The 22,796-nt window shown below is 37.9% G+C and overlaps 1 protein-coding gene across 2 annotated transcripts; it reads left to right on the forward strand.

Annotated features, from left to right (window-relative positions):
• The first annotated feature begins 523 nt into the window (after nucleotides 1-523).
• Nucleotides 524-22,279, forward strand: tbc1d5 (TBC1 domain family, member 5). 2 transcript variants are annotated; one of them, XM_077547859.1, is made up of 22 exons: nucleotides 524-682; nucleotides 6,798-6,852; nucleotides 7,083-7,190; nucleotides 8,874-8,925; nucleotides 9,081-9,189; nucleotides 9,281-9,370; nucleotides 10,227-10,301; nucleotides 10,502-10,569; nucleotides 10,651-10,753; nucleotides 12,000-12,088; nucleotides 12,324-12,374; nucleotides 13,070-13,139; nucleotides 13,297-13,469; nucleotides 13,554-13,696; nucleotides 13,814-13,920; nucleotides 15,015-15,100; nucleotides 17,600-17,886; nucleotides 19,108-19,319; nucleotides 19,394-19,493; nucleotides 19,858-19,937; nucleotides 20,021-20,260; nucleotides 20,481-22,279. In XM_077547859.1, exons 3-22 carry the CDS (start codon nucleotides 7,091-7,093, stop codon nucleotides 20,760-20,762), a joined length of 2,517 nt encoding a protein of 838 aa, XP_077403985.1. In that variant the 5' UTR covers nucleotides 524-682; nucleotides 6,798-6,852; nucleotides 7,083-7,090; the 3' UTR covers nucleotides 20,763-22,279. The 2 variants fall into 2 exon arrangements, with proteins under 2 accessions (XP_077403985.1, XP_077403986.1); XM_077547860.1 differs by having other exon boundaries at nucleotides 20,435-20,603.
• Nucleotides 22,280-22,796: the final 517 nt, after the last annotated feature.

Genomic DNA, 22,796 nt, shown 5'->3' on the forward strand with positions numbered 1-22,796 from the left:
GTAAAACTAATCTGAATATATCTAAACAATAGCGTTTGTAATTTTTTAATGAAAAAAAGGTAGTAAAATTACCTGGATTTAAACATTATCCATCCAATTTCTATATAATTATTGAAAGGTTAATTTAGATTATTTAACCAATCAGATTTCAAATCATTCGCCTCAGAGCCAAGTTAGGCTAGTGAAACACATCTGCAGTAATTTGCATACATTAATACGTTTAATTATCTCTTGTAGTATGACTAAAACAATTTATAATTATTATTTTTTTTTTTTCACATAAGAGAAAAGTTCATCCTGAATGTAGTACAGTTGCTCGCTGTTATTTTTTTGTAGTAAAATATCGACTTGTGATAGTGGTGATTATGTCGGGTATGTCTTTTTTAAATATATATATATATATAATGAAAAAAATGTGACTCAGTGATCAAATAACTTTGAGACAGTTGTAATTGTAGTAGTAGTAGTAGCTTTTAATGTTTACCTGCAGTCTCGTGCGTCAGCAACCTGGTCACGTGACGAGTCAGCTGGTCAGCTGGTCCAGCACATTCTGACTTCCTCGCGACTGTTTACAAAGCGTCGTCTCTTCCAAACAGCCCAATTCGGGAGCGGGTCCTCTGTGAACAGAACACAGTCAGAGACATGGTCGTGTACGGACGAGCCTTCTTCTGTTAATATTTGAGTAAGTATTTTGTGTGCGCTAGAGATTTTGTCACGACTTGGAGTTAGCTAGCTTGTGTGGCGGAAGTAAGTGCGGGCCGTGCTAATAAGCTGTGCTAACATCACATAGCTGACTAGTTGTTTTTATCCTGAGACCCATTCAGACTACAGTGACATATATAGGGTGAATTTGTTACTCTTTCGAAATAATAAACGCGTCTTTTGGCGGCGTAAATTGGTGCATGCTGTTTTTTGTTCGGCGTTTTTTATCCTGCTTTCATGTTAGTCTGAATGTGCTTGTCATCAATCTTCTCAGTGCGTGCATATACTGCAAGTAAAACATTTAAGTTATATTATCAACCATAAATTATTTTTAGTCTTGGCCTCATGATGCCATGTCTTTTTTGGGGGGGGCGCCCCTACAGTCGATCCGTGTTGTGCCATTGTAAATAAATCATTTTGGGAAGAGAAATGAGATAACTTTCCACGACACACCTGCTCGTAGTCCACTAATGTGCCACACTGCCACTGAACAGTGGCTGGGAATCACTGGACTGTCAGTTTAGATGTGGACTACATAACTAATTTTCAGTTTTTATTTTCAATTGTTAATTGAAGAAAAAAACACCAAATAGGTGAGCTATTTGGTGTTTTTGTTCTCAGACCAAAGCAATTAAGTATTATTTTGTATAGTCACTATGGTTGAGCAATTTATCGATTTTTGATCGCAATCATGTGATCGCCAAAGCTTTGTTTTTGTACAGCGTTCCTGACTGACACAGAATCAGTTGTATCAACTATAATCTCCTCTCCTTCCAAGCTCACCAATCAGAAGCGACATGCTACTCGTGACAGGTCATTCACACCAATCAGCTCGGAGCTTACTTGGCACCGACGCGTTTATGCACCGAGGCTGCGCTTGCTAGCTTGCGCGGATAAACATCCTCCCTCTTCTCTAAGTAATCATCATTGCATCTGTGGCGGCAAATAAGCTACACTTCCAATAAGCATCATCATCATCACTAAAGGTGGACGAGGAGTGGTTAAATATGCTACACCGAGCAAAAGAGAATAGAAGAAGCCAATGCTAATCGCTAAGCTAATATTTTGTGTCACCAAAGACCAAAATAAGTGTTTTGAAGTCTGGCTGAGAGAGCAATTAGTTGTAAACAAAAAAAAATAGCAGGTATGAAAAGAAGAGGAGACTCGATAATAAATAATTTGATGCTTCATCATCATTCATTTACGTTCAAATTTTTATCATGTATATCATGTTATGATTTTTAGGCCATAGCAAGCAGTCTGAGGCAAAAATACGAGAAACAATTCATGTAAAATTTCAAACATTTTTGGTTAAAAAATATTTTAACAGAGTATTACACATAATTGCACTTTTACGTATGTATGACGGCAAATAAGTATTTCTTGCTTTATGGAACCAGTTTGCAAAAACTTGAAAAAGGACTGCCCCTCTTGCACAGCCTCTGTATTGTCCTTACATTATAAGAAGAGTAATAGCTTTTAATGTTTGGATGATGTGATGTAATTTTCTGTCATTTTTTAATGTTACTGTATCTAGTGAAGATTCCCTTAAGCATATTTGAGAGGGGGATTTGCAGTTTTACCAATTAGTAGGGGTGTGCCCAAAAATCGATTCTCATAAGAATCGCGATTCTCATTTAGTTTGATTCAAAATCGATTTAAAATGCCCCAAAATGGATTTTAAATTTTTTTTTTTATACTGTCTTCCCTTTGTTTGTGTGTGCCTTTATTGAGAGCGCTGTTCATGTTGTACCCGATTTGGCCACTGAGAGGCAGTGTGGTTCCATGCGTTCTGATACACCGTTAAGTTGTAGCCACATTAAAGAGTAGAAGGAAAAAGTCACGATCAAGTTATTCCAATAAAAATGTTTTTGTTTTTTTTTCAGTGTGGAGCCGTTGTTTTGAGTGATAAAAGTGCTGCGAGTAGAGCACTAATTAGCATTAGCCAGTCAGACTGGAGTAGATCATTACGATTCCTTGAACGTCTATAAATTGAAGCAAAAATCATTGTCAATCAAATGATTTTGAAGCAAAAATCGTTCTTAACTCTTTGACTGCCAAAAACGTTAAATAACGTTTAGTAAAATTCTATGGAGGAGTGCCAAAGACGTTTGTTTCAAAACAGAGGGGAAACTAACCATTTTCTATTGTTGATTACTGAAAAACGGAATAAGGTAGAAACAAACTTTTTTTTTCTGATGAAAGATGAGAGTCCAATCTTTCATTTGGTAGTATGTGTGTTTCCATAGTCCAAACACATAATTTTCTGTGGACCTTGAAATCGCTGCTTAAATCGGCTGGCACCCACGGCATCCCTTTTCTGAAAACGTCTGGCAGTCAAAGAGTTAATCAAAAATCTATTCTGAATCAAATCGCACACCCAAAAATTGGAATCGAATCGTGTGACATTCTAAGATTACCACCCCTACCAATTAGTGTTCATTTATGTTAAGGGATTTGATGGCTTGTTATATTTGTTAAAGGTGATGGATAAATAACAATTTTAGTATATTTTTGTATTTTTTTTGCCAAATTGAAAAGAACACACATGAAGTAGAGACTCTTTAGTGGGCCACACAAAGTGATGCCATGGGCCCCATCTGGCCCCCCCAAGCTTTGAGTTTAACACCTGTGGTTTAGATGGACCCACTTGGACCATTGTTGTGGGTGACAATAGCAGGCTTTTGTGCTCCTGGCTACTTGGAGCTGCTCAGTAAACTGAATCCATTGTATGGAAACAGATGAGTAACAAATTCAAATGGCAACAAAGTGCTTGCTTAAACCATTTGACCCTGAAATATTCCGAGCATGTTTTTATTTGGTGGCCTAATGCAACTTTTGAGTACCTAGCATAAATGAACGTCATGCTTGTTATTGTGAATGTGATGTTGTGGCAGCTGGAAAGGTCAAATTCTAAGCGAAATGAATGATTTATTTATTCCTTTTCCTTAATTGATCAACTCAATCGGGCCGCTCCATGTGATGGAGTCACCGCTTCTTCAATCACATATTTACTAATTGAATCAAGTCCAGATGTGTGCAAGTTTGCGATATTTTCCAGGCTTTAAGGTCCCCACACTTGTTCTGGGCCACTTTTGGTAGCATGTGACCCGGCCCGGGAGCTCCTGCGTGCTTGAGCTCTTAGCTACGTATTGAAGGGGGGGGGGGGGAGGCATGTGAGATAGTTTAGCCGGGCTCGCTGCCACGTACTTCTCAGCGTGGCTTGCCGAAATTCACATTTCTGTTTTAAATTTCAAATGCGCTTCATCCGTTGGATGGTGATCCTTCTGAAACGAGGCCTAACGCTTGTCTGTAGAAATTCTGTTATCCACGATTAATATGGCCTTGTTTTCATGGAAACTTAGACCTTAGTGCCTTCCAGGTCCAAAAGAGCCGAGCACAAACTTTTTAGAACAAGCTTTTCCTTGTGCTTTATCATGTAATCGACACTGTCTTTTTTTTTTTTTTTTGTGGGCTGCCTGCTTGTACGAAAACGCCGCTCAGAAGAAACGGTGCTTTTGAATTTGCAATGTAGTGAGGTGGGAAAAAAAAAACCTGAACCATCAGCTGATCGTCGGTTCCCAAACGTTCTCATGACGCTGGAGATTGCGATGCCGCGGCTGCAATCGAGCGGAAACTCAAGGTTAGTGTTGGTCTGAAGTCTGGAGGTATTTATGGCAACTATCGGTCAGTAGAGGGATGTGAAAGGAAACTTATCATGAAGTCGGCATTTGTTGAGAGAGAGAGGCTAAAAAAAAAAACTGTCGTGTCATGGATGCAGACTAAATCGTTTGGTTTGGTTGTGTCAGAGGACTTGGAATTCTGAAGGTTCTGAGGCCGCACCTACTATAAGCATGATAATTTGTGTTATGTAATCAACGCCTTAAGGAAAATGTTACATGAAAATATGATTTGTTCCTTGGATCTTCTTTGTTTTACCCAAACTGCTTAAAACAAGTTCTGTCAAGTACAAAAAAAAAAAAAATCTCTTATTTTGGGAAAGATGGGACACCGCTTTGGGTGTGAGAGGCCTTTAGGGACACGTTCGTGTTAAAATACCTTTTTGCTATTTTTATTTTTGGCAGTACTGAGGAACTTACGTGGAGGGCAAAATATAATAACCAACTCTGCATTGCAGTCCCACAACGTTGCAAACTAATGGAATTACGTCGGTGCCTTGAGATACGCGTTTTAATTCATTTTGTGTCCACGCTTGTAACTTAAAACACTTGTTGAAATGAATAAAAATGTCCTTAATTTCTCCCTACGTGTGTTGGTTCACTGTTTAAGGGTTATAAACTAAACTGCCCCACCGATGTTATGACCTAGCCCGACTGTGTTGTTAGCATTAAGCTAGCAGACTCAAACAAGCAAAATTTGGTGTTTTATGTTTAGTTGAGAAAAAAAAAGGTCAAAACGACGTAACTCGCCTTTGGCACTGAATGTTAGAGTTGTGAATGGAGTGTTTTTTTTATTTATATATATTTCATAAATGGCGTTAGGGTAGTAGTGGTGGTGAACTTTGAGAACTGCATTTGTGTTTGAAGTCGCGTCCAAAGAAAGCTCACAGGCACATACATACATTATGCATACAATTATTTCAATTTTGATGACGCGTGCCGCCGATTTATGGCGCAGGGCTCCATTCACATGGTTAATAGGTTTAACAGATTCCTTTGTTGTCTTATTTCCACAATTAATAAATGGAAAAGAGAACATTAGGCTCAGCGGAGGCGCGCTATTCTGCCGGCCGCTGTATTGGGCTAACCATTTTCATAAACGCGCAATAATCCCAAGCCGGATAAAGACTGGAGGCAGAATTGGTTAACCTAGATTGCCTTTGTTCTCACAGAAAGTTCTCTGAGCTACTAAGACGAGAGTTGCTTGAGAGTTTTATTTCTTTCAGCTTTCGGGGTTGGTATTCATCATATTTCTCTTATCTTTAACTCATTCACTCCCAGCCTGGCCTTCACTGAAGCAACCCCCTTCACTCCCGGCTGTTTTACTGGATTTTGACTGGTTTCGCAAGGCCCACAGAATATTGTGTTCTATTGCTATAAGACGTGAAACCTACCAAAAGAAAGATTAAAGTCTCTTCTTTCATCAGCAAAAAAAATTGCATTAGAATATAGCTAAGTTTCATCATTATTCACAAATCTATTTAGAATTCTGAGTAATTGCGTTTTTTTTTTCCCATCGGGGTCCTGGTTCATTTCCTATGCTCTGCTGCCACCTGCTGGCCGTTTGTGTAATAACTAACATTTCTTCAACCGTTCTTTGCAGTTGAGAGGCTGCAACAAAGCCTTCTGTATGCTCTAGAATAAAAAAAACGTATAAATACGTCTTTGGGACACTTTTAATATTGAACTTATTTATACGTTTTTTGGGGGGAGCAAATGAGTTAATTTGTCATCAGAAAGCATAGTTAAAAACAGAAATGATAAATATTGATGGTCAGTTTGTGCTTATTACGTACTTTTTAGGATCACAATATGATTACAGTATGTGACCTATGCTGACAAATCTGTAGTATCTCTCATAATGTGTTACCTTTTTGTCATCTTCTAATAAAGCTCCGCGAGTTATTTGCAGCTTCCCTTAAAAATTGTAATTAAAGTCTCTGTGGTTAATAAAAATAAATAAATCACAAAATAGAACATAAGATGATGTGCTATTAACATTTTAAAATTGGTATTGGTAAAATCCCAAACAACAGCTAACATGCACCAATTTACAATGTCAAATCGTTAGCCTTATTGTAACATAATTGCTCAAGTTAATTTTAACTTGCTGTCAATATATAAATAAATAAAAAATACCAATGTGCTTGCAAAAAATACGTTTTTTTTTTTCTTCATGGTAATCTGCAAAAATTGAATTGAGACAATTATCTTATTCCTAAAAATGACTTAGCAATGATGCTGTTAGGCTAATGAAATCTGCGTTGAAATGTGTCAGGACATATTTTGGAAATCCCCATTGTTGGTAGCCTCAGATGTCAAATGTACTCCCTTTTTGTATCTTTCTGCTGCATTCATTCCGTTACCTTTGACTCATAGTAACGTCATTGTTCTCTCCCTTCACCCCTCATGCAGACGACGCGTCCTCTTCTTCTGAGTCTTGGCTGAGGGGACGTACGAGGCTGTGATTGTAAGTAGTGCAAACTGGAACGTTTACTTATGGCACACTTGAGCTGAGAAGTCACGGGTTGACATCACTCGGTTTCAAAAGGTATAAAAGTCAATGTATTGGACAGGTTTCGAAACATACCTCTTCCTCAATGAACATGGAAAACAGAAAGAGTTGTCTTTGAAATTGTACTCAAAAATGTAAAGGATGTACGAACATGTCCAAGCAGCTTGATGTGTCTCTTGTCACAGATTGGGCCATGCAGCACCCCAACTTCGAGACCCGCCACCCGCTCCAGGCCGACGAGCAGCAGGAGACGGGCTTCGACCCGCTCAACAATATCAACAAGATCCAAAGCGGTAGGTCGTCTTTTTTTTGTCAGATTCAGGACCTCAATCATTTTTACCTTCTTAACTTGTTCTGTTAGCATTTTTAGTAAAGCGATTTTCAAGTATAGCGCAACCTTGATTTAACAGACTAATCGGCGAAGCGGCTTTTCTATTAGATCCGATTGAAGTCATACGATTGTTGTGTATGTTTTCTCAGTAATAAATAAATCAAGCTTGAAACCGTTACAAGAGTTTTGATGTTTATACATCAGGTCGCGTTCATGAATCGTGATGCTAGCGTTTGCACTGTTAGCGTTAGCGAAACAAAACAACATTGTACTGTAACAAAATTAGCATGGTTGAGGGACATGTACACTACTCATTGATATATATATATATATATATATATATATATATATATATATATATATATATATATATACAGTGGGGTAAAAAAAGTATTTGGCCAAAATCCGATAGGCAGTCAATGGTAAACTGGTGTGCTCCTTTTGAGCTAGCTGCCTGCCTACGGCGGATGCTAAGCTAACCTCTATGCTACGTTACGTTTGAAAGGACTCATCAATATACATTCGTTTTGATGGGAAAGTCGCCCCTGCCAATATGGCCACCACATTGACGCACTAATGCTCAACACAAAAGTCTGTTTATATATGCTGAGAGTTCTACAAAGCTGTTGCTAAGCTAACCTCTATGCTACGTTACATTTGAAAGGACTCATCAATATACATTTGTTTTGATGGGAAAGTCGCCCCTGCCAATATGGCCGCCACATTGACGCGCTAATGCTCAACACAAAAGTCTGTTTATATGCTGAGAGTTCTACAAAGCTGTTGCTAAGCTAACCTCTATGCTACGTTATATTTGAACGGACTCATCAATATACATTCGTTTTGATGGGAAAGTTGCCCCTGCCAATATGGCCGCCACATTGACACACTAATTAATGCTCAACACAAAAGTATTTTTATATGCTGAGAGTTCTACAAAGCTGTTGCTAAGCTAACCTCTATGCTACGTTATATTTGAACGGACTCATCAATATACATTTGTTTTGATGGGAAAGTCGCCCCTGCCAATATGGCCGCCACATTGACACGCTAATGCTCAACACAAAAGTCTGTTTATATGCTGAGAGTTCTACAAAGCTTTTTAGCAGCACTGTGGTGAATTGCAGAGGTTCCATCGTATCTTCTCAGTCCTCTTTAAGTTGAATATTTGGTATACTGTTTGGTATGAGTCACGTAAGTGACTTGTGCCATCCCGGGGGGGCTGTGTGTGTGTGAGTGTGTGTGTGTGTGTGAGTGTGGGTGGCGGTAAATGTAGGGGCTGGCATATTGCGGCACTGATGAATATTCATACTGAGTGTCCCTGTGGAATGATCCACTCCTGTAATTAATGTTGATAGACAGCTTCCCGACTTGAACGCATGTTCACCTGCAGGCCAAATTAGACGTATTACCGCCGGCAATAAAGACAAATAAGAGTACAGCTCTGAATCGTCACTTCACTTCCTACAAGCTCGCTTAAAGAACTCAAACATATTTAAGTTAGACTTTGTGGAAGTAGCGGAAATTCAAGTTGCCGTTTATGGATTTGTTTTTCATGGTCTGCTGTTTTCGCTATAAAAAAAAAGATGGATCTTTATTTTTACTACTCATGGCTGCCCCCTTGTGGGCGTGTTTGTCTCAACAGGAGGCTCTCTTGACAGCAGCACTCACTCACAGTCAACCTTCCCCTCATACAGGTGAGCATTTGCGGTGTTTACTTGTGTGGGCGCACCATAAACTCTCGCCAACCCCGGCCTCTCACTTTTTTTTTTTTACTGCCGGTTGCCACTTTAGATGAATAATAGGTTGAGATCCTCATAAATATCCCGCCCTCCCTTTCCCCCCTGTGCAGGAAAGAATGGGACGACTTATTCCTCCACAGCAATTACCCGGCCAGGATCCGGCAGGCGGGCATCAGCGGTAGACTGAGGAGCAGCCGCTTTCGGAGCATATGCTGGAAGGTCAAGGCCATTTCCCAGACAATTTAGTTCTAAAAAAATGCAAAATTTCCTCTACAACACTAATTGTATGTATGTACTGGTTCTCCTCTAGTTGTATCTGGAAGCTCTGCCAGAAGACAAAAGTCAGTGGATCAACAAGACCAAGGAGCTTCGAGGCCAGTATGAAAAGATTAAAGAAACAGTGAGAGCTTTTCTTTGTTGACATTAAAGTTGCCGGAGGGGGGGGGGGGGGGGCGTCAGACAAATCGGGACGTCATACAGCTTATGAGAATGATTATCTAATTAGAGAAAATTTTCAAAATGTAATACTCTAGCTAGATAGGTTGTATTTCATAATTTCAGATTCTAATCCAAATTTTAACTAATTCATGGCATATGTTAATCAATTATTCTCATGATTTGAATAAGTATTTCAAATATTAATTATGGAATACGTAACTCATTCATTACCATTGACGGTTAGAAACGTCAAAAAATCATTAGAATTTTTCTATTGGTTTAACTTTTTTTTTTCTACTTTTGTTAACAAGAGAATGAAAACCTAGATTGTTTTTATTGCACATTTAGAACAGATATAAAATTTAAAGAAAAAAAATGTAGTCGCCCGACGCCCCTAATTTTTTAATAATCATCTCGTCAGATGATTACAATTTTTAATTGTAATTAATCGCATGACTTCACTAGTTAACTCACGATTAATCACAAATTTTATATCTGTTCTAAATGTACAATAAATATTTTTTCCCCTAGGTTTTCATACCCTTGTTAAGTGGGGGGAAAAAAGTTAAACTAATAGAAATAGTTCAAATTAATTTTGGACGTTTATAGCCGTCAATGGCAGTGAATGAGTGAATAATAACGTCTGTGCTGTCATAAATCAAATATCCCTATTTTAATCATGAAAAACAACATTTTCCTGAGTTAGGCTTTTGCTGTGTTCATTCCTTTCCTAACATCTCATAAAGGACATGAGCAAATCCCTTTGTGTTATTAATGCCAAATTTGACGTCTTGTATTTCTTTAATTAATTGCCACAGCACATCACCAACCCTCGCAAGGCTGCAGGCCAACAAGATCTGGTGGTCAATAACCCGTTATCCCAGGACGAGGGGGTGAGTTGAACACACTCATATTTCGTCCTGATACTGATACAGAACTTTTTTTCTCTCTTTTTTTACGAGTAAAATACCAGGGTATTAAATGTCATTAAGCTTGTGATTATTCAAACTTCCCCCAAGCATGAGATTTCCCCGTATTCTGTGTTCTATTTGTTTGTTGTCTTGGTTCAAAATATTTTCCTTTTCCTGCCCAGAGCCTGTGGAACAAGTTCTTCCAGGATAAAGAGCTGAAGGGGATGATAAAACAAGACGTATTGAGAACGTATGTTGCGTTCCAATTCCAATTGACTTGACGATCCAATTGACGATTGTTCAAATATAGTTTTTGTTTCTTTTCCATAAGGTTTCCCGAGATTCGTTACTTCCAGGATGAAGATGTGCGGACCAAGCTGACTGACATTCTCTTCTGCTATGCCAGAGAAAATGAAAAATTACTTTATAAGCAGGTAATGTCGTGCTAGTTTGAGTGGCGAACTGCCGGCGGTTATTTTTGCTGCAATTAACTCATTCGCTGCCATTGACGGCTATAAACGTCAAAAATTCCTTTGAACTGTTTCTATTAGTTTAACTTTTTTTTCTCCACTATTGTTAACAAGAGTATGAAAATGTACATTTAGAACAGATATAAAATGTGTGATTAATTGTGAGTTAACTAGTGAAGTCATGCGATTAATTACAATTAGGGGTGTTAGAAAATTCGGCAATATATCGCAATATTACAGCGCGCAATTCTCGAATTGATTCGAAATCGATTTTTGAACATCAATTTTTTATGGGGTACAAAACGTCTTACTTAGGGTTAGGATTCACACATTAAGCATGGAAGAATGTTCTATTAATGGAACATTAAGCTATAATATTTGATTTCAGTGCTGTTCAAACATGAAACAGACTACAACCTGTTTGTTAAATGTAGTGGCTCAGTTATAAGCCTGAATTTTCAGATAAATAAATAATTTTTATACAAATCTTACAGTGTACAAGTTTACTGATTAGTATTTTCTAAATTTGAGTTAAAAAAAATCGCAATAATCAATTTATAGGTTCAAATCGGGATTAATCGAATCGAATCGTGACCTATGAATCGTGATGCGAATCGAATCGCCAGGTACTAGGCAATTCACACCCCTAATTACAATTTTTAAAAAATTGCCTAACGAGATAATTATTAAAAAAAATAAGTGATTAAGCGATTAAAATTGTTTACTCTAAATCTAGGTTTTCATACTCATGTTAACAAAAGTAGATTTTTTTTTGAAACTAATAGAAATGGTTAAAAACATTTTTTGGACGTCTATAACCGTCAATGGCAATGAATGAGTTAAAAAAAGAGCCGTTCTTCTGGTAGGGGTTTTCGGGTAATGCGGTGTCCCTGGTTGGCATTCATGAAAACTTTCCATGTGTCTCCAGACAAAAGTAACCAAATGGCTCTGCGGTCCAATCATTATCTGTGTCTGCAACACACGCCAGAACCAGGCTAGATGGCTAGCAAAGCATCTTTTTTGCAAAATGGAAGTGACACATGGCCGGGCAGCCGCTAACAATGTCTAGATTAAACCTGTCATTATGCATTACAAAGCTTGTGTATCACTATTAAAGGAAGACTGACCACAAATGAAGCATATTTTCTCTCCCGCCCCGCCGCCTTAAAAACCTCCACACCCCCCCGTGTCTCATCCCGCCTGTCCGCAGGGGATGCACGAATTGCTGGCTCCCATCGTCTTCGTGCTCCACTGCGACCATCAAGCCTTCCAACACGCCAGTGAGACGGCAAGCCCCAGGTCACGTCCTGTTTCCTGTCAAACGCGACCTTTCACCTACTTGCTTGTATCAATGTTATTGAAGCAATGAATTTGTACTCTTGTTACATGAAAAATGGAGACCCCCACGTAGGGACAATCCGAAAAATATCTTATGTAAATGGGTGATGTTGCTCAAGGGACTCGAGGCAGCGCTCTTTCTGCTAGAGTCGTGCACAAAATCATTTGTGACTAATGCTGTCCGTTTTCCCCGCAGTGAGGAGATGAAATGCTTGTTGAATCCATCGTACCTTGAGCACGATGCCTAGTGAGTATGGGACGATAACTTGATGGGAAAAATTCTTAAATACATTTTCCGCTGCATTTTAGGTTCATTGAAGTCGATTAATTTATTTCAATTTTCAAATCGCATAGACTGCAATTTAGCAAATAATAATAATAAAAAAATCTTCATTTCAGTTGGTCAGTAGGCTTTATTTTTTTTAAAAAGGTATGCATATTTTATTTATTTCTAGTGTGTAGGTAGGTGCGGTGCTTAAAAAATCATTCACGGTCAACCCAGGTTGAAATAATGGGGCTTTGACTTGTATGGCCGTCAATGGCAGTGAATAACAAATTTCGCAAAACATGAAGTGATAAAGCCTCAGATGTGTTTGCAATATTGTTGCTATAATCTGATTTATGACTTGCTAGTTTGGTAGTAAGTTAACAACGCTAATTAAAGTACATAATTTATGGTCCAACTGCCTGTATTTTAACATAGACCAATATAATATAATATAATATAGATTTTTGAAATACAGATTTATTTTTTTGATTTATTTTTTTTAAATACATGGTAAGAAAACTAATCGCATATTAAGTCGCAATATTGCGGGACAAAAAAACGCAATTTGTACCCTGCGATTGGTTAGTGACCGGTTCACCAATGACAAAAAGCACTATAGTAAATGGATGGGCTTCCACCTTTATCTGACAAAAACGCACCATTCTTTCGTTCAGTGCACTCTTCTCTCTACTGATGGAAACGGCAGAGCCGTGGTTCTCCTGCTATGAGAGAGAAGTAAGGAGGGTGAGTTTCATTCTGCTCATTGTAATTAAGTGCTCCATATCAAGTACTCATTGACAAATTACCTTGACATATTAGTACCCCAATTTGAGTTATTTTTTGCATCATGTATTTAATTGTCATCCCATACTAAGCAATATGACTTTTTTTTTGACTTCAGGGTAAAGAGGAAATGCTCACCAGCATCCCTTTCGCCCGGCCCCAGGACGCTGGGCCGTCTGTTGCCATAGTTACCAAAGTCAACCGCATCCAAGATCAGCTGGTGAAGAAGCACGACGTGGAGCTGCACATGCATCTCAACCGGCTGGAAATCGCCCCACAAATCTACGGAATGTCAGTTCAGTTGTCTTTTTCACGCGAGATCTGCGCTGTGCTAACTTGGCTCATTTGCGTATTTTTTTTTGTATTTGGCTTCAGCCGCTGGGTGCGTTTGCTGTTCGGTCGTGAATTTCCACTTGAGGACCTGCTCGTGGTTTGGGACGCGCTATTTGCTGACAGCATCACCCTCGACTTGGTGGATTACGTCTTTGTGGCCATGCTGCTCTACATCCGAGACGCTTGTATGCTCAGTAAAAGATGTTGACTGAAACATTTATTTATTTTTATTATTAGCCTCCAATTATTGTTGATCATAAGCTGGTGCCGAATTGAAACTTATTTCATTCTGTGTGTTCCAGTGATCGCAAGCAACTTCCAGACTTGCCTTGGCCTCCTGATGCACTACCCTCCACTCGGCGACATCAACTCCCTGCTACAGAAAGCGCTATTTCTCCGAGATCCCAGGGTAAGAAATGCCAAAGCGTGTGACGCGCAACTCCTTCGCTGCCATTGACGGCTATAGACGTCAAAAATTCATTTTGACTATTTCTATTGGCAAAACATTTTTTCCCACTTTTGTTAACAAGAGTGTGAAAACCTAAATTTCTTGTTTATTGTGTTAGAACAAATATAAAAATTTGTGATTAATCGTGAGTTAACTAGTGAAGTCATAAAAATTGTAATCGCCTGACACCCCTAATTTTTAATAATCTTTTCTTTAAAAATAAATAAAATTAGAAAAAAAAATAATAATGTTGTTGTTTTTTAAATAGAAAATATTTATTAAAAATTCATCACGCATCAGGCGATTACAATTTGTAATCTTAATTAATCGCATGACTTCCCTAGGTAGCTATTAACTCATTCACTGCCATTGACGGCTATAGATGTCAAAAATTCATTTGAACCATTTCTATTAGTTTAACATTTTTTTCCACTTTTTTTTAAAACCTAGAAAAAAAGTTTAGTGTACATTTAGAACAGATATAAAATGTGTGATTAATTGTGAGTTAACTATTGAAGTTATGCAATTAATTACAATTTAAAAAATGTAATCGCCCCGAAAAAAAAGAAAAGATTATTAAAAATTAGGGGCGTCATTTTTTTAATTGTAATTAATCGCATGACTTCACTAGTTAACTCACGATTAATCACCAATTTTATATCTGTTCTAAATGTACAAACAAAATTATTTTCTAGGTTTTCTTACTCTTGTTAACAAAAGTAGAAAAAAATGTTAACCTAATAGAAATAGTTCAAATTAATTTTTGACGTCTCTAGCTGTCAATGGCAGGGAATGAGTTAAAAATCGATTTCACGTTTCACATGTTGTCGTTTACAGACAGCCTTCATGCACATTGCCCACTTTCACACGAGTTCCCAGGAAGCTTTAGTAATGCTGGATTAAGCACTTTCACTCCACTTATTTGTCACAAATGTTGGGCCGTCGTGCACACTAATAAAAGTGTGCGCTTTATTTACTTGTTATATGACTTCATCTACATGTGTGTGTGTTTGTGTGTGACTAAAAATGATGGCCGCTCTCATTGCTTTTTGAAGAACCATCCTCGACCTGTCAACTACCAGTTCCAACAGAATCTGGATTACTACAAAACGAGGGGAGCCGACCTGATGAATAAGACACGGTAACATTCAACACTCATTTTGACTCTCACAGAACAAATAAATTAGCTTGATTTCCATTTGTTAGAAGAGGTAAGATTTTTTTTTTTTATTGCAATTTGTTTTATTTTATTTTAACAGACAAAAATGTCAACTCGATGAAAGTTCCATTAGAATATAATTTTTTTAAGCATTTACTATTATATAATATATATATATATATATATATATATATATATATATATATATATATATATATATATATTATATATATATATATATATATAAATATATATATATATTATATATATATATTATATATATATATATATATAAATATATATATATATTATATATATATATTATATATATATATATATTATATATATATATTATATATATATATATATTATTATATATATATTATATATATATATATATTATATATATATATATATTATATATATATATATATTATTATTATATATATATTATATATATATATATAATATATATATTATTATTATATATATATATATATATATATATATTATATATATATATAATATATATTATATATATATATATAGAGTAATGTGATAAAACATTTTTAATTTGAATGCGATTCAAATCAAATTGATTATTTATATTTAAAATAAGACAATTATTACACAAAACCTAGCAATGCTAATATTTCACAAATTTTGTTAGGCTCTGGAAACTATTAGCGCAACCGTGTATTTACATATTTATCGGCGTGGAGCGCTCCATTTCGGTTGAGTGGTGTGAAATCTGTGTGGAGAACGAAATGGAGCGTAGAGAACAAGTCAACTGTGAAACAAAAACTTTCTCCGCTTACGTGCTTGGACCAATGAGTCCATAAAACAAAAATGTTTACTTGCTGTATTCACTAAGTCCCTGGATACGGAAGAAATTGACCTTTTAAAAATGATTATGAAAACATTGGGATTAGTTTAATAGTTGACAGCCGATCGATTGTCCACAGAAGCCTGACCTTTACAACTGAATACATAAACGCGCATTCACACACAATCGAGCTTTATAAACCAATGTGCTTCTTTTTGTTTTCTCAATATAAAGCTTGAAGGTACAACTATTCTGGACACACAACTCTGATTGTTCGAGGTTTCAATAAGAATTCTGAACTTGGTTTTTGCTTTGTCTCATAAGTCCCCCCCCCCCCCCCACCAACACCTTAACACATTAACTTGCTAACATTGGTTTTAAGACTTATGGATTTTGAAGGCTACTCGGTTTGAATACATTTGCTCTTTACACACATCACACAAGTAAATGTGAGTCATTTCGGGAAGAAATGAAAGGCGAAAAATCATGGACATAAAAGTAATGACGTGTTAACGATGTCATGATGTCGCCCACAAAGCACTTAATGCAGTCCAGTCACGTCAACAATGAGACAACGTGTATGTACTGCTAGAATGATTAACCAGTCTCTTATTTATTTGCCGTTTTTAGCTTGGAAAACAGCATGAGTTGTTTTCTTTAATTCATGCAGAGATCTTAAATACATTTGCATATTAATTCATTCACTGCCATTGACGACTATTGACGTCAAACATTTATTTTAACTATTTCTATTAGTTTGACCCTTTTCCCAGTTTTGTTAATATGAGTATGAAAACCTAAAAAAAATGAACATTTAGAACAGATATAAAATTTCTGATTAATCGTGAGTTAACTAGTGAAGTCATGCGATTAATTACAATTAAAAATTTTAATCACCTGACGCGATAAAAAAAAAAGAAAAGAAAAGATTATTAGAAATTAGGGGTGTCAGGCGATTAAAATGTTTTAACTTAATTTGTTAAGAGAATGAAAACCTAGAATTTTTTGTGAGATTTGTGATTAATCATGAGTTAACTATTGAAGTCATGCGATTAATTACAATTAAAAAATTGAATCACCTGACGCGATAAAAAAAAGAAGAAAGAAAAGATTATTAGAAATTAGGGGTGTCAGGCGATTAAAATGTTTTAACTTAATTTGTTAACAAGAGAATGAAAACCTAGAATTTTTTGTGAGATTTGTGATTAATCGTGAGTTAACTAGTGAAGCCATGCGATTAATTACAATTAAAAAATGAATTGCCTGACACCCCTAATTTTTAATAATCTTTTCTTTTTTTTCGGGGCGATTACATTTTCCATTAGTTCTAATGATTTTTTTTACATCTCTAGCCGTCAATGGCAGTGAATGAGTTAATCAGAATTGTAGAACATTTTTGAGTTGACGTCCCCTTAAGCTAAGGCAGGCAGAATTCATTCGTTTATTATGTATATTTTATGATGCAACATCATTTATTGTGTGTTACACAAGCATGCCACAATCACTTGTGGTGTCTTACAGTTTTTATTAGGTTGCTCTGATGGCTGCACACATAATCATCATGCTTTGATGTGTTCATAGCGCTTTTGTAATGTAATTGATTATTAGTTGCAGAAAAAATATTTTTCGAATTGTGTCTTCGTCTCCGCCTCAAGTTCCAGCACAAAAGCAGCCCCCCTCAACATCAACAAAGTGTCCAGCAGCCTGCTAAACTTCGGGAGGAAGCTCATCGCGCCGGCCATCTCGTCCGGCGCCGGCGCCGCGTCGCCCATCAACAGCGACGTGCGCCCGTCCTCGTCCCCGACCGCCGCCGTGCCCACTTTGCCGCACCCGCTCGCCGAGCCTCCCGCGGCTCAAGCGCCGCCGCTGACCCCGAGCCACGGCCACTCGCAGCACTATCGCCTGTTGAAGTCTGAGAGCATGCCCGTGCATCTCGGCAAAGGTATGTGACGGAACGCAATCTTCTACTTGGCGGATTCGCTCGAGCACGCTTGGTTGACTTTCGTTAGGTGCGGTTTACGGTGGAGCTTCTCAGGGCCCCACACAGGCCGACACTCAAGGTAAACAAACCACTTGTGTGACATTGGCCTACTTGTCTGTGCTTGTGTCTGCAAGCTAAACAATTTCAATTGTGGTAGCAAACTCTGACCAGCAGAGGGCGATAACAGACAACCTCAGTATTTGAATGCGTCTGCTGTCCTCCCTGCTCTGGATTTATTTATTAACCGTAGTCACAAATGGGAAGCAGACAAGTGCAGTTTGCATTTAAATGGAGATGCTAATAAGCATGTTTCAAGTGACTTGACTTTTGCTTCAGCTCTGAGGGTTTGGAGTTGATTTGAATTCAATGATAAGGCACTCTAATTAAAGTTAGTCATTCTGACTAATGGTTTAGTGACTGTGGCGGCCATTTTGCCAATTACTGTCAACTAAATTTGACATCACAGTTGCGTGGGGAACGACCAATCACGGCTCACCTGTTTGTCTCAGATTGGTCATGTGATGTTTGCAAACTGAGTCGTGATAGGTCGTTACCTGAACACTGGGCAACTATGATGTCATTTTCAGTCAACAAGTGACAAAATGGCCTCCACATGAGATGCATATTAACTCATTCACTGCTATTGACGCCTAAAGACGTCAAAAATTCATTTGAACTATTTTATAGTTTAACTTTTTTTTTTTTCCACTTTTGTTAACAAGAGTATGAAAACCTAGAAAAATATATTGTACATTTAGAATAGATATAAAAAAAATAATAATCGTGAGTTAACTATTGAAGTCATACAATTAATTACAATTAAAAAAAATAATCGGCTGACGCGATTTAAAAAAGATTATTCAATTATTTTTACATTTTTAATCATAATTAATCGCATGACTTCACTAGTTAACTCACGATTAATCGCAAATTTGATATCTGTTCTAAACGTGCAGTAAAAAAAATCTAGGTTTTCATACTCTTGTTAACAAAAGTGGGAAAAAACGTTAAACTAATAGAAATAGTTCAAATGAATTTTTGACGTTTATACCAGTCAACGGCAGTGAATGAGTTAATCAGAATATTGTGTTTGGACTACACCTAGAACGTATTGTAAATATAATAATAATAATAATAATAATGATGACACTCTTGATTTTTTTCTTCTTTCTCTTCTCTCAGGCCAAAGCTGCCGGACGCTCAGCTCCTCTCCCAGTATTGAAAACCTCTCGGTCGGGCCACGTCAGTCCTCGGCCTCGCCGCCCCCGCCGCTCTCCAGGGGAGGCAGCGACTTGAGCGCCTCGTCGCCACCCTTCTCGGCCGCCAAGAAAGAGTTGTTTTTCCACATCACTCGCTCGCGTTCCCACAGCAAGACCATGTCCAGGAAGGAGACGGTCAGACACTCCGTCATTCACGACAGCCGTCGTTTGTCTTCTTTTTATTTATTTATTTTTTTTATGGGTGGCAGGAGGAGGACTTTGAGTCCCAGGTGTCATTTTTGCAGGGGCAGATCAACGACCTGGAGGCCATGAGCAAATATTGTGCTAAGATGATGAACAGCCACATCTGTAAGTCCAACAACAGATAAATCAAATATTTTTCGATTTAGGCAGAACTTTGGTGCCATATTATGTCATCGTAGGATATACAAAACAAAAAAAACAAAGTCATTGGATAAAGGAAGATAGGTCCCCAAAAACAAATTTTGAACCACAACTGTGCCAGGGATTATTATAGTGGTAAATGAAGAAAAGCAATAAGATATGCTAACTGTTAGCTCAGACCACACTCAAAAGGATTTGTATCAGAAATAATGTCCAGGTCCCAACGTTTTTTTCTGGCATATTGGATGGAGAGGAAAATCACTCTTACCGAGAATCTGGCCAGACTGGCAATATGTATGGAGGCTAAAATGGAATTTTGTCTCCTCAGGTAAAATTCAGGAAGTGATTCTGCAAGAACACTTGGAAAAAGAGGATGAGGTGCTTGTTTCACTGGCAGGGCTCAAACAGGTGAGATGCTCAAATGTGAAATTTTACGACACACCCGCCGAGCGACCGCGTTCTCAAAAACCTTGTACCGCACTTCCTGCCAGATCAAAGACATCCTCAAGGGGGCGCTGCGCTTCAACCAGAGCCAGCTGGAGGCCGAGGAGAATGAGGAGATTCAAATCGCGGACAACCACTACACCTCAGCGGCGGAACCCGCTTTCGCCGGGCACCGCGACGATCAGCAACCGCAAGTCGGCAGGCCGAGGCGAGGCCCCGACGGAGACGGCAGCAAGATGGCGGACGACGAGGAGCAGGAGGAGGAGCAAACGATGGCGTCGCACGAGGTTCATTGGCGACTGAATGAATCATGTGCACTTGTATTAAATTCAAACTGAAATCATTCACATTTGTCTGACTGCTTGACGACTTCCTCATTCTGAATGTCTTTTAAGTCCTTGAGTGCCATTCATCCCAAAACCTAACATTTGCTGCCGATTTTGTTATTTACTTTTTTCCAGCTGAGTCGGCTAAAATAAAAATGGCAGACCGTACTCTCCTGTACAGGTGCAGTCTTCCATGGGCTCGGAAGCTAAGAACTGGGAAGACTACATCCTCGTCTCCCAGGAAGGAGACCTGCAGGGCGCGGACGGAGGCAGGACCGCGTCTAAGCGCACCCCTCCCATCAGGCGAGGCCGCGGCATGGTGCGCATGGAGCCCGAAGGAGCCGCCGGGACCTTCAACGACCCCCTGACGGGATCCAGCGCCTCGGGCTCGTTCAGCCCGGACGACGGCTCCACCACCAGCAAGGACTCGGACTTCACCATCGTCAACCCAAGCGATTTTTGAACAAGTAAACCACTCCCGCCTCCGCTTCCTCTTTGACCGTTTGGCTGCCATAATAGACAAGAGACTTCGAATCAGAAAGAGGGAGGGGCGGGGAGGGGAGGGGGGCTTTTTGAGAAGCTGCTATCCTTTTAAAAGTTGTGCAAGTTGACTGTGACATGGAGAGGCAGCCTTTCCTTATATTATCTCTTCAGTACTGTCAAAAGCCCATGCAGAAAATAGTGGTTTCTTGACTTGAGTAACTTTCCCCATTGTAATGAATGGAGATGCCATTAATCCGTTCAAGACGCCTGAAAAATTTGTGTTTTTTTGTGTGTGTAATTTTTTCTTAGTAATAACAGAATAAAAGCAGATAGTGTTTTTCCTTAATTGCTCTTTTTTTCCCCTCCCTTTTTTAACTAAACATAATTTTATTTTTATTTTTTTACTTTCACTGACCCAAATTTTCTTTGCTTTCTTCACTTTCACAATTTTTTTTTACGTTCTTCACATTCACTAACTAAATTTTCTTAGTGTTTTTTTCCACTTTCGCTGAACTAAATTTTTCTTTTTCTTCAGTTTTTTCACTTGTAAAAAAATTTTCTTCAGATTTTTTTCACTTTCACTGAACAATTTTTTTCCCTCTTTCACTGAGCAAAATGTTCTTATTACTTTAATTTTCACTTAACTGCATTTTCTAAATTTTCTCCAGTATCTTCACTTTAACTGAAAAAATATATAATAATTCACCCACATTTTTGTTGTTGTAAAGTTAAATAAATACAAAAGGACAAAGTAATGTAAAAATTCTTTCTTTAATCCACACAATTATTATTGTAAGCATTTTTTTTTTTATTATTATCATTAGTTGACCAATAATCGGTTATCTTAAATTTATTCTGACAAATACGGAATCAGCTTCAGAAAATCCAAACCAGTCAAACGACAACCTACTCACTCCGAAGTAGTCACATGATTTGATGTCGCCGTATGCTGCCGTCTCGTGGCCAAGTGTCTGAATAACAAAACATTTTCGCTCGCAACTCAAAGCAAAAAAAAAAATGGATTTCACTCAATATTGCACGTTGGGAAACTTAAAAGTCAAGATACCACTGTGCTCTCTCATCCGACATCCACACATGGCGCTCATATTTTGCTGTAGCCTGATTCTTAGTGTCTTCTGTTTGTGTTATGTCTTTGTCAATCCTTCCAGAGGACATTCATGCCTCTGTTAGGGAAGAGGAATGAGGGCGTCATTCTCCTCCATCCAAAAACCAGTGCCTCTTAGCATATAATGTTCTCTTACCCAAACAAAATCCCACTGTGATTTTTTTTTTTTTTTAACACTCACGACCATCATCGGTTTACAGTGCGTTATGAAATAATGGAATGTTTTTTTGTTTTTACTGATTTCAATGTGAAGCTTTTACAGAGGTGATCTTGTTGTGGTGTCCTGTGGAAACCACACAACCGCCTTCCCTTTTCCCGCAACTGCCCACTCAGCGTTACTCACTACAAATAAAAACTGGCTAAACACTCGAGGTACTGTGTTTGCTTGGGAAGCATTTTAGTTCAACAATGCAAAATTGGTTCACGTGCTGAATTAATTGGGAGTATATCCATTGGGTTTGGATTTTTATAATTGGACAACTGTTATAATTCAATATGATGCCACATTTTAGTCTTATTTTCAAGCTGAAGAATAATAAGTCAATATTTCAGTTAAATATAGATTGAGGTACTTTGCATATATACGCTGTAAAAAAAAAAAAAAAAAAAAAGGATATTTAGTTAAAAAAGCCTAGTAACGTTTTTTCACTCAAAAATTTAAAGTACATTTTTAAGGAGAGTTTTGAGTACATTTTACCAGTTTATTAAAAAAAAAAAAAGTTACTCAAGCATTGAACATACTCATGACCTTCAGCTTGGGAGACGGCCCCTCTACCACCTGAGCCATGCCACTCTTGCATTTTTTTATAAAATGGTTAAATGTACTTAAAACTCTCCTTGTAAAATTTACTTTGAATTTCTGAGTAAAAATATTTATTTTTCCCCAAT

The sequence above is a fragment of the Vanacampus margaritifer genome, chromosome 17 (assembly GCF_051991255.1).
Source record: "Vanacampus margaritifer isolate UIUO_Vmar chromosome 17, RoL_Vmar_1.0, whole genome shotgun sequence".
Taxonomy (NCBI): Eukaryota; Metazoa; Chordata; class Actinopteri; order Syngnathiformes; family Syngnathidae; genus Vanacampus; species Vanacampus margaritifer.

Excerpts from the sequence above, each read along its gene's own strand:
- tbc1d5 (XM_077547859.1), top strand. The coding sequence starts at position 7,091 with ATGCAGCACCCCAACTTCGAGACCCGCCACCCGCTCCAGGCCGACGAG. Across the intron at positions 7,191-8,873 it reads TATCAACAAGATCCAAAGCG|GAGGCTCTCTTGACAGCAGC; the intron begins GTAGGTCGTCTT and ends TTGTCTCAACAG. Across the intron at positions 10,570-10,650 it reads AAACAAGACGTATTGAGAAC|GTTTCCCGAGATTCGTTACT; the intron begins GTATGTTGCGTT and ends CTTTTCCATAAG.